Here is a 12,569-nt window from a genome sequence, read left to right on the forward strand (position 1 = left end):
AGTAATTTAGTTGAAGCCAAACATTTGATTATTGTAAATAACTTTATCAGATGTCAATGTTTATCAGAAACAAGTAAAATGTTACAATAACCAAATGCTTTGCTTCAACTAAATTATTTTATTGCATCAATTAATTTCTTGATATGGGCAAACAAATTCTTGGTTGATTTAACTAAATGGGTTTCTCAAGGTACAGATAATTCCTGTAAAATAAAAAAAATAGGAATACGCGTAGCATTACTGCCTACTGTGTCAGTTTTGGAGCCCATTTTGCCAGACGCTCATTTTTGCTTACCTTATGAAAAAATTAATTATTGCAAAATTGTAAACAGTATTATAAAAACTGTGTATACTATCTGATAAAAGACACTTTTCAGTTTGTACTTAAGTTTTTAAAGTTTTATTTTTACCTTTTGTTGAAGAAATATTGTCTAAAAACAAAGTGATATATCGGTATCGGCGACTTTCCTTTATAAGTGCGTCTTTTTGTTATTTAATATTTTTTTAACAGTGTATATTTCGAGCATAGTATTTTGCTAATGCAGCGTTCTAAGCGTATTGATCTTTAACTATATATATAATAAGTATAAATAAGTGTATGGACTGATAGTTGCTGTATTCACATTATTGGTTATGAAAAAGTGACGACTGAAGTAAAAAGATATCACTAATCAAGAACTAAAAATTATAAAGGTGATTACTGTAAAAGAAAACTTTAAAAAATCAATCAATCTATGTATTGCTTTAGAAAATTAATATGTTTGATTTTGTTATAGATATAAAAAGTTGTAATAGCACGCGTTACATAAATAAAAAAAATGATCAATGGATAATTTTTTTATAAATGTGTTAATGTGAGAAATAAGTTTAAAGATTAAGTTATTCTATTTAGAAATATATTAATAATAATATTAAGAGAAGAGAGAATGGAGAAACTACGAACATCTAACGAAAAAAATTAAATAACGATGATTATTTATCAAGTAGTAGATATCGTCGTCAAAATTTGCATACCACGTCAGGATTTTTATTAAACTGAGATATAACGTACACTGGAGTAATTTTTGGCATATTTTATTTTAATTTACTAAAAATTCAGATGCGAATTTTGATAATATATTTAAATTATATACAAAATGTAAATTATACATAATATTTTTACTTACAAAACATATTGTTAAATTTACATTTGTTTAATTTACATTCTGTATAATTTGGAAATTATGCATATTCAGTTAAGTAAATTGTAAAATCATGTAAAACTATTGTAAAATATACAGGGTGTCCCGACCTTTTTTGCAAATCACTTTTGTGTAGATAGAGCGGACTAAACTGAGTCGAAAAGTCCTGTATAATTTTGCAATTTTCGCAATAGTTAACAAGATATTAATTACTAAAAATTGCAAAATATTGGTTTTGAATAATTTTTTACTTAAATACTATCAACTTTACAGAAAAACTGCAAGAGACAAAAATTATTTATTTTCTTCTAATAAAGTTCTGAGAATTTTTTCAGAATTTTTTAATATCGTATTTTCTCATGTTGATAAAAATAAGAAAATGTAGTACTAAAAAGTTGATAAAAAATTCTGAAAAAATTCTCAGAACTTTATGAGAATAAAATAAATAATTTTTGTCTCTTGCAGTTTTTCTGTAAAGTTGATAGTATTTAAGTAAAAAATTATTCAAAACCCATATTTTGCAATTTTTAGTAATTAATATCTTGTTAACTATTGCAAAAATTGCAAAATGGTAGAGGACTCTTCGACTCAGTTTAGTCCGCTCTATCTACACAAAAGTGATTGTCAAAAAAGGTCGGCATATCCTGTATATTATCTAACAAATACACGACGTCACTTAAAATTCGCCTAGCATGCATGAAACGTGTTAATATATTTTACGTTCTCATCATTATTATAAGTTTGTTTAAACTTCCAAAATTGTATTATAAGTAGAGAAAAGTCACGGATATCGATATATCACTTTGTTTTTAGACAATATTTCTTAAACAAATGGTAAAAATAAAAACATAAGTACAAACTAAAAAGTCTCTTCCATCAGATAGTATAAGCAGTTTTTATAATACATGTTTGCAATTTTGCAATAATTAATTTTTTCATAAGGTAAGCAAAAATGAGCGTCTGGCAAAATGGGCTCCAAAACTGACACAGTAGGCAGTAATGCTACGCGTATTCCTATTTTTTTTATTTTACAGGAATTATCTGTACCTTGAGAAACCCATTTAGTTAAATCAACCAAGAATTTGTTTGCCCATATCAAGAAATTAATTGATGCAATAAAATAATTTAGTTGAAGCAAAGCATTTGGTTATTGTAACATTTTACTTGTTTCTGATAAACATTGACATCTGATAAAGTTATTTACAATAATCAAATGTTTGGCTTCAACTAAATTACTTTATTGCATCAACCAAGGATTTGTTTGCCCATATCCAAACAAGAAATTAATGAATTCAACTAAATGGGTTTTTCAGTGATAAGTGAATATATTATATATAAGATTTTCCAGAATTTTTTCATTTCCTTATAAAACATTTTTATTGAATTATATGCATATTTATTTTATGCTGTTCTGCAAGATACAAATATATAACGCGATAGTTTTTCAAGAGTTTTTCCATATATGCACAATTGTCTTTAGCTCCAATAGAGCTAAATTTATATAAAGTATAAAGCAACATTATAAAGATTAAATTAGCTTATGGTCTATTTTACAGACTGGTATGGCGGTTTACGCTGCACCTCAATTTTAAATTTAAAATTGTATTATGAAAAGACTAAGAAAAAAAATAATATAAATAAAACTAATTTAGGAAACTATAAGTATTTAAAATGACGTAATATTATCAATAATATAGTCATTATTATTTAAACCACGCAATTTGCAAAAGAAAATCGTAAAAATTTTATTTTTGCATTCGTAGAATTCATTGTTAGCCGATTTATAGAAACAAGCCACAAATATACGAATTATGAGTTTGTACTTCTTTAATTAGCTAAACAGGTCATGATTTTATTAGTATTAATAAAGTGCAATAGTTAGTTTTTAGAAATTAGGGGGTGTCACTACTGTCACTTTAGGAGACCTATGTCAATATCAGCGACTTTCCTCTATATATTTAAATATACATGTATATACATATAAAATATATTCGTGTAATAATCCGCTTAAGTTTAAGAAAAATTAAAAAGTATGTTTATATAATTAAATGCTAAAATGTATCTTATTGTTAGAAATATTTCAAAATGTTTAAGAATAAAAATGCGTTATAATAAATGCTGCATATAATAATAAGGCTATTGTGTATTGGCATATTAATATCATTATGAATAACGCCAAAATATGTCTAGAAGGCGTATATTACGTGACGTAGTAGTAAACTGACACAGTAGGCAATAATGCTATGTATTCCTATTCTTTTTCTTTTACAGGAATTATCTGCATAGAGTACTTACAAGTGAATGTATACGATATTCTATAGAATCTTTTCACTTCATTATAAAATATTTTTATTGAATTATATGCATATTTACTTTATGCTGTTCTGCAAGATGCAAATATGTATCGCAATAGTTTTCAACAGTTATTCTATATATGCATGATTGTCTTCAGCTCCAATAGAGCTATTTAACACTATAAAGCAACATTATAAAGAATAAGTTAGCTCATGATCTGATATAGATAGATGTGGCGATTTACGCTGCATCCCAATTTTATATTTAAAATCATATTATGAAAAAATTAAGAGAAAAAATAATATAAATTAAACTGATTTAGGAAACTACAAGCATTTTTAGAATAATGTAATATTATCAATAGTCATATTATTTAAACTACGCAGTTTACAAAAAAAAATCGTAAGAATTTTATTTTCACAATCCTAGAATTCGTTTTTATTTGATTTGGTATAGAAATAAGCCACAAATATACGAATTATGAGTTTGTACTTCTTTAATTAGCTAAACAGATCATGATTTTATTAATATTAATAAAGTGCAATAGTTAGTTTCTGAGAAATAAGAGGGTGTCGCTTTAGGAGACTTATGTCAGTATCGGCGACTTTCCTCTACTTTAATAGATTCAAAATATTCTACTTATTGCATAGATATATATTTTAGTATCGAACAATACTAAAATACAATACAAACTATAAATCGAACAATAATTATTAATTAATACTTTATTGTAATATTTATATTTTACATCTTTTTGCGTATTTAATACTTTAAATATCAAAATCTCGAGATATCGACCTAGTGACAATGTAGTGCGCATGTCATCACCTTAATATAGAAGTGATCTTCACGTTATACATTTTATTATATTTTATACGAATATAATCATAACCAAAACCACATACAAATTCGGCTTGAAGATTCAAGAAATTATCCCATTTTAATGCACGATGCTTATTGGTAAGTTTTATTTGAATGTTCTTAAAGACCGAAAGATCAATTGTCTTGAATAATCTCATAATTTATCTTAATTTTCAATCACTACTGATTATTCAATTGATGTTATTCAAAACATTAAACATTAATAAAGTATTAAAATGTGATATTGAGAGAGAGCGAGATATTATAATTAAGTTTAAATCTGTATACAGAAGTTTATAGATATATTATATTTCGATATATTATTTTTTGTAGTAAGTAAAAAACAGATTTCTTTTTTAAAATTGTATAATCCTTGTATAATAATTGATATAATAAAAGGATAATTATATTATTAGATATTAATATTAAAAGGATAATGATATTATGAGATATTAATATTAAAAAGGAGGATACTTTTCGCAATTGTTTTATTTATACTGGGAATCGTTTTATTTTTCTATTTTTAAATATTTTTTCTCCTCCTTTGTATTATAATAAATCATTTTTTAATTATTGATAAATATTTATTAATTGACAAAATCATGATTAAATATACAAGAGAGGCTTATTGAAAATGGAAATTTCTCGCTATCAATAAGCAATATTTCTATAGATATTTTGAGATGTATGTACAGTATATATAATTTGTGCAATTGTTGTGGTAATGACTTTAGGACACATGTAATATATATACATGCAAACGCGACCTATTTACACGCCACGTCAATTATAGCCCCGTCGCGTGTAATTGTATCTCGTCAAAACAACTTTTTTCTTTACATACCTCTTCCGGTATGTGTAACAATGATGAGTAATAAACGATGTACTTGTGGCAGTTGCAGTGCGTCCGTGACAATTCGACATTGCGAAATAATGTCATGTACAATGGTATCAAGTAGTGACAAGCAGTGGAATAAAAGAATATCATTGTACAATTGTTAATTTTAAACAATTACTATTTATTTACACAGAAGTCTTGTTTTTTCAGTTAAATACACATAAAAAATGTTACACGTACTAGTTGTAGACAAATTTTACAATATGTAGGAACAATATACATAAAATTATATTAAATGCCATAAATTTTACAGAATGTTTTCAATTAACTTAATTTAATAATTAACTTAAAAATTATTTCGTCGATAGAGTGATAATTTACTCTGTCTGAACGTATATCTAATTATGTTTGAACTTTTTAGGTACGTTTCGTAGCTATTATTTTACACGCGAGACACTTAGAGGGAGAAAAAATAATACAATAAAACGGAATTATTCATAAAATAAAAATAGGTGCGGCGTCGTGCAACCATTGAATGACAGAAAACGGTCAAAGCCTGGTTTACCGCAAAAGAGTACGTTGCACCTGCGAATGGGAGGTAAAGTTCGGTTATGGCGTAGCTTTCACGCTGGCCGTCTTCGAGGCGAAGCGTCTCCTCGTGATCGCCTTGGAGATATTTGCGGAATGGCAGGTGATCCGTATCGCAGGTGGTTTCCAGCCGGTCGCCCTTACCTTGGTAGACGTGGCTCTAGGATTGCCGTGCGCCCTTATCATTGTACGCGCTATACGCAGGTAATGCTCGCAAGGATGAATGAGTAAGTGAGTACGTGCACTTGAAGATATAACATTTATTAATAAAATTATTAATTAAAAAATCTTTACGATAATATATAATTATTTTTCCTATGATAAAATATATCTCTACAATAATATATAATTGATTTTTTTTTTTATTAGTAAGTCAAAGATAATACATAAAAAGAGAGAGAGAGAGAGAAGAGAGAGAAGAGAACAGGTTATAATTAAAATATAAATATCTTCGATTTATATTGAAGATGAATCAATCAAAAAAACAATTATATATCCTAATAATGGTTTATTAATTATTACATTATTGATTACATAAGATATAAAATAAGTTACTATGTTATTTTATATATATATATATATTTGTTATTTATTATATTAGGGGTTATAAGTTTAGTATTTTATTATTTAGATTTAATGATTATTTTAGAATGAATAATTTTTGAATTTAATATTCTTGCAGGCGCAAATCGAATCTTTATTCAAAGACTAGATGGGTGCTAAAGTGTCTTTTGATAATGATAACTACATGTATTGCTATGAATACAACGACATTAGCTTTGATAGGATATCACATTAGTGTAAGACAAGAAACTTTAATCGATATTTTCAACGCTTCCATGCATCTGTATACCACTGCTGCGTCACATAAATACGCGATCGACGAGATCCAATTTGTGTTGCAATGTTGCGGTCATTCCTCTTATACTGATTGGTTTCTCTTCGACTGGCAGGTAATTTTCCAATATTACACGTCGGCCTCGTTTGCAGATACCGAAAACATTCGAGAAGATTCATCGAATGGTGACGAATAAACAGACTGTTTTTATTAATTCGTCGAACAATGATGAATAAACAGTCTGTTTTGTTATTGATTTACTGTCTGTATCGCGAACTGCTCCAAAATAATATTTTTCTCGTTATTTAATTTTTTCTTAAAAGTTAAAAATTTTCCTAGATAAATATATATATATTTATAGTGATACGCGTATTTTATAATTTATTGTTTTATTTTTATTATATATATATTTTTGGGAATAAATTTTTTAAAGATATTATACATATATAAAGAGTTTTTCTTTTTACTAGAGGGATAAGAGAAAAAAAGAGAGTAATAGAAAAAATATATTTATATAGTATAATATTTATATAGTATATATTTTTGACAAGAAAGTAGATTACGCATCTCGAGAGGAAATGGCGCAACAAAACAGAATTTCTGACGAAGACTACAGAGGTCTTGGAGTGCCTTTTAGCTGCTGTAATTTGCGTGCTGCTGCACCTTGTATGCATTTAGAAATGACAGATGACAAAACAATAAATGTGAACGGCTGTGTAGAAATCATTAGTCCCATTCTTCTTAGAATCGTCATAGTCGCTTACGTTATGACTATTACTTTGATCATTATACAAGTGCTATTGGCCTTTTTAATTACTAGAGTATGTTTATCTTGCATAATCTGACTTATGCTAAGTGTTTAAATAAGATAAAAGTTACATCACAATGTTATTATTATAGTAGCATATTTTTTTCAATAATAAAAATTTAATTTATATTTTATAGTTTAAAAATACTCTATTGAAAATTTGCTACTAGCGTCAAATATTTATCGCAATTATTGCAATGAAATATTCATGATTGAAAGATTTATCGTTTAAAATTCAGTTTCAAATTATACAATTAAAAATTATTCAGTTATTCAAATTATACAAGGTGAGTCATTTATCCTAACCACCTACAATATCTCATTTGTTTTTAATGATACAAAATAATTTAAATAATATCAAAGGAAAACGTTATTTATTTGGAAAAGACATATATTATAATAAGCAAAAAGTTTTTTTAAGGTTACATTTTTGGAATTTCAAAATTGCTATTTATTTTTTTAAATGAATTTATATGACTTTTTTACACATTCTTCCAATTATGTATACCATTGGTATATAAAAAGTAGATACTTAATCTACTTTTTAATTCTAGATAATAATATTTATAATAGTATTATCTAGAAATCAATCACATAAAATTTAAAGGATATACCATATTATGGATATTCATACTTTATTTTAACATAAAGTATAAATTTCTCAAATCATTATTTTTTTATGACCATATCTTAAAACTTTCAAAATAATAAGAATCAATTAGTGTAAAGAATATGTAGTGGCTTTTCAAAAAAGATATGTAATTGCGTATTGCAAATTGTACAATTTTTTTTTAATCACTACGTATTTTCTTTAGATTAATTACATTTTTACATTAATGCTAACTTACATATTCCATTTCTTTACATTCTATTTTAATATTTTTATGTGCAGAATAGCTCGAAAGATTATATTAAGAAAAGAAATTACATAATCCTATTTTTTTAAATGGTGATAACTTTGAAATCTCAAAAATATGCTCTTGAGAATATTGTTTTTTTTTATTATAATATTCGAAACCTCTTAAACAAATAATATTTTTTGTATTATCAAAAACAGATGAGACATTCTAGGTCAAATTAAGTGACTTACTTTATATATAATACGTACACCCAAAAAAAAAATTTTAATATTAGCAGAAACCGCTAAATTTTAGAGGATTTTATTCTTATATACGGCCTCAAGAGGAATCTTCTGAAATCGAGAGAAAAATATGCTAAGCACAATATTCTTACAATTAGAGTACTTTCGTTTTGCATCTACAGTAAAAATCTTGCTGTCCCTAATATAATTTACTCGTAAGAGGGCACTCCGCTTTCAGTAAATATATTCCTCTTCATACAATAGGAAAATTATTAGATTTCCAATACATTTTTGATGAATAGTCCAGTGCATTGGAAGAGGAATACTCTTTCTGTAAAAGTTTCTGCTTAGAATATGAGGTTACCGGAAATTTCACTTTACAATTAGATTATCTTTTTTTAAGTGTACGTCACAAACTAAATTACCCTTGTAAAACATCTCAAATTACCATAATAACGAACATTTAACGAACTTATATTGTTTGTTTATTGCTCTGACATTTCATATTGTCACAGATGATCTGTAGATGTGTCTCTCTGCGAACGTCCTTTCCTCAGGTAAGACGTCCCACTGCGCCATTCACTATTATAAACGCATCGTCAAGGACCTACGTGCCACGACTTTTTTCACTTAAGAAATCCGTTCGGCGCAAAAAACCGAGTATGCACTATTGTCCATTGATGACTAAAGACGTTTTTATCAAGGAGAACCGGAAAAGTACATCGTCTAAGTCTAAGGTCAGATGCAGATTTCCCATTTTGAATCACGGAAATCAGTAAGTGGTAGAGATATAAATAAATAAATAAAAAAAAATAGAGAGAGAAAGAGAGAGAAAATAGGTTATTATATCATAGGTTAAATTTTTTCAATTAAATAATTTTTTTTAATTTGTTGTTGTTTTGTATGTATTTGCATTTTATAATTATTTTTTAGTATTTTAACATTTAATCACAATTAAGTCAAATGTTGAATTAAGTATCTACAAATTTTTAAAAGATTTAAGAATATCTTTCAATATAAAATTTTATAATAAAAATATATATGTGTGTAATGATGATAAAATAACTAGATTCTGTAAGACTTAGTACCAAATATGCCTTACCCGCTGCGTTTGTGGGTAATTACGTGGGCTGTATTCCGTTATTCACTGAGAATACTGAAAATCTATAATTTGTATTATGTACATACTAAGTAGGTAATTTCAGTACTCGCAGTGAATAATGGAATGCAGCTATAGTAAATTCAACAGATAGCACTATAAATCCTGAAGATTGTCCGTCTGATTCGATTGCATCGATTTATTGGTTAGTTTGTTCATTCCGTTATTGTCAATAAAGGAAAATGCAAAACATGGTGATCATGATGTAATATTTCGTAAATAAGTAATTACTTTCTATAACTATCAAAAGATGGGTTATTAACTTTTGTAATTCATTTTATTGTAGCTCTGTATTTATATTTTACAACACTGTATTTAATGTATATTTTTGTCATAACGTTTAGTTTATTATTAAAAAGAGAAAGTTTTGTAAAATAGAAAACCAATTTAGGCATACTGACAATGAATATATACGCATAGATTGTACCGTTATGTTGATATATATCATTCTAGACCATGGATTCTAATTCGCCTGTTATAAATATTCCCCAGTAACACATATTAGTTTTATATACGTTTCTTAAACGTTTGTGGAACATTAGATACGTTTAGAAAACGTATATAAAACGTATAAAAATTAAATTAAATTAAAATATGAACCAATAGGTGTTACCCGGGTTGTCATTATGGAAATAATTAAATAAGTAAATAAGTAGATATAAATCAATTTAAAAAATAGTTCAGCAGTTTGTGTATTTTCACATGTCAATAAACATGTCAATATGTCAATAAATTTATAATCTCAAAAGTTTTATAAAAAGTCTTAAAAATCTTATAAAACATGAGATCACTTTATTTTCTATTTTTTTAAACATTTTTTTACGAAAAGGAGAGGAATATATATATTTAGGTCATACTCATATAAATACTACTTTTTCTTGAACTTTTCACTACACCCATGTCAATATTTGAAAATGTTTTTTTAATATTTAGAAATGGTTCTTTTTTTTAATCTGATCATCAGTTTTCAATTTTGGACTTAGCAAAAAATGAGAAAAAATTCACAAATTTAAATAGACAATATAGAGCCCGGTTACTTTACAAAATGTTATAAAATCTCATAGTAAAAATGACTTTTTGTGTAAGTAAATATCGCAAATTTTAGTTCCTTGACTGATAAAATTATCGTTTGAGTAAGCAAAAATGAAAGTAACAGTATATGATGCTTTGCTTAATAGTACTTGGGACGTAGCAAAGATTAAACCGAGCGTTCACGAAGAGCATAAAATATCCGTGGAATGTCGTCGTAACGAATGTGCGCGTTGAAGCCACTTTGCACTAATGAACCATAGATCTTCAGAGCGATTAAAATGGCGGCTGTCTTTCGAACAAACTACGTATTAACGATTACAAAATGCTAATTACTACGATTAGAGGTAACGTATCACTGGTTGGATGATGAGTAATCTAGTGGAAGATCAGTAAATTTCTTATCTGAATTATCGATGTTTGAAAGTCGAGACATCAGAAATTCAGTGTAGTTGAAAAAATCGAATCGATAACGTAGAGCGCTGTCGTTGACGTTATTCAAGTACTTATAATTTTGATGTAGCTTCGATTTTATCATGCAGTTTTATTATATACACTTTAGTTAATGATAAATTTGTGATATAATATTTAAGCTCGTTACAATTGTGATTCATGACTTCTTTCTTTCTTATGATATTTAATGATCATGATTATTCTAACTGTTATCTCATGTCGAATGTATTGAATTTTAGAGATGCATTAAAAATGTTCCAGACTACTGTGTGCAAGCGACTTCAAAGTGGTTCGTGGAATTTGATACACGTTAATCCGGCGTGCTCCTTTCTGTGCTTCTTCTGTAGACCAACAACTGTAATAGAACTGGTGACGTCTCATGAGCGAACTCATGTTCCTCTTATTGCATTTCATCGGCACTTTCGCAAGCTGAAAATACGTACGGTCCTGGAGGAACCCGAAAGGTCTCCCGAACGAGGTTTATAGTTCACGACGAGAACGCTATTAGCTCGACGTTTGATTATTCGAGAAAAGAATATCTATTTCGGTCTATTTAAGATTTAGATCATACGTATATTATCATTGCGTGCGTGTATGAAATAAATTAAATGCAAAGTATGCAATACGGACATTATAAAAATAATCTTTTTTTTTTTTTTTGAAGACATGAAAATAATAACAAAACGTTATCGTTTCGCAACACTTTTGTACCCAATATGTTTTAAAGAGACAAATACTGATAGATTAGCTATACATGTTGATCTCACGTAGAATTTTCTTTTTTCTTTATCGGTTAAGGAGGTTCTCACATTTGATAAAAATAAGACAAGTTTATGATACATATATGATATAAAGTAGTTTATATCAATAATATCTAGTAAAAATTCCATTGATTTTTATTGCATTGTTTTGAAGATATACAGGGTGTTTGATAATTAATGAAAAATCTTTTGCATAGGGGCAAAATGGACTAAACTGAAAAGAAAAGTCCTTTGCCATTTTACAGTTTTCGTAATAGTTAACAAGATATTAATTACTAAAAATTGTCGAAAATTAGTCTTCAATAATTTTTTACTCAAACACTACCAGCTTTACAAAAAACCTGTAAGAGACAAAAATTGTTTACTATTATATATTCTCATAGAGCTCTAAGAATTTTTTCAGAATTTTTTATCAATTTTTTAGTATTGCATTTTCTTATTTTTACCAAAATGAGAAAATACGGTATTAAAAAATTTAAAAAAAATTTTCGAAACTTTATGAGAAGAAAATAAACAATTTTTGTCTCTTACAGTTTTTCTGTAAAGTTGATAGTTTTTGAGTAAAAAATTATTGAAAATCAATTTTCGGCAATTTTTAGCAATTAATATCTTGTTAACTATTGTAAAAATTGTAAAATTGTAGAGGACTTTTCTTCTCAGTTTAGTCCATTTTGCAC

At 27.1% G+C, this 12,569-nt stretch overlaps 1 protein-coding gene across 1 annotated transcript; it reads left to right on the forward strand.

Moving 5' to 3' along the window:
* Nucleotides 1–4,294: 4,294 nt before the first annotated feature.
* LOC108759557 (RDS/peripherin-like protein xRDS36) lies at nucleotides 4,295–11,755 on the forward strand. The gene is made up of 7 exons (XM_018505053.1): nucleotides 4,295–4,436; nucleotides 5,597–5,967; nucleotides 6,446–6,716; nucleotides 7,153–7,422; nucleotides 9,006–9,265; nucleotides 10,828–11,025; nucleotides 11,393–11,755. The coding sequence occupies exons 2-6, from the start codon at nucleotides 5,711–5,713 to the stop codon at nucleotides 10,913–10,915; spliced, it is 1,146 nt and encodes a 381-aa protein (XP_018360555.1). The 5' UTR covers nucleotides 4,295–4,436; nucleotides 5,597–5,710; the 3' UTR covers nucleotides 10,916–11,025; nucleotides 11,393–11,755.
* The last annotated feature ends 814 nt before the right edge of the window (nucleotides 11,756–12,569 follow it).

Source organism: Trachymyrmex cornetzi, unplaced genomic scaffold (genome assembly GCF_001594075.2).
Source record: "Trachymyrmex cornetzi isolate Tcor2-1 unplaced genomic scaffold, Tcor1.1 scaffold1051, whole genome shotgun sequence".
Classification (NCBI taxonomy): Eukaryota; Metazoa; Arthropoda; class Insecta; order Hymenoptera; family Formicidae; genus Trachymyrmex; species Trachymyrmex cornetzi.

Excerpts from the sequence above, each read along its gene's own strand:
- LOC108759557 (XM_018505053.1), top strand. The coding sequence starts at position 5,711 with ATGACAGAAAACGGTCAAAGCCTGGTTTACCGCAAAAGAGTACGTTGC. Across the intron at positions 5,968-6,445 it reads ATTGTACGCGCTATACGCAG|GCGCAAATCGAATCTTTATT; the intron begins GTAATGCTCGCA and ends ATATTCTTGCAG. Across the intron at positions 6,717-7,152 it reads GGTTTCTCTTCGACTGGCAG|AAAGTAGATTACGCATCTCG; the intron begins GTAATTTTCCAA and ends ATTTTTGACAAG.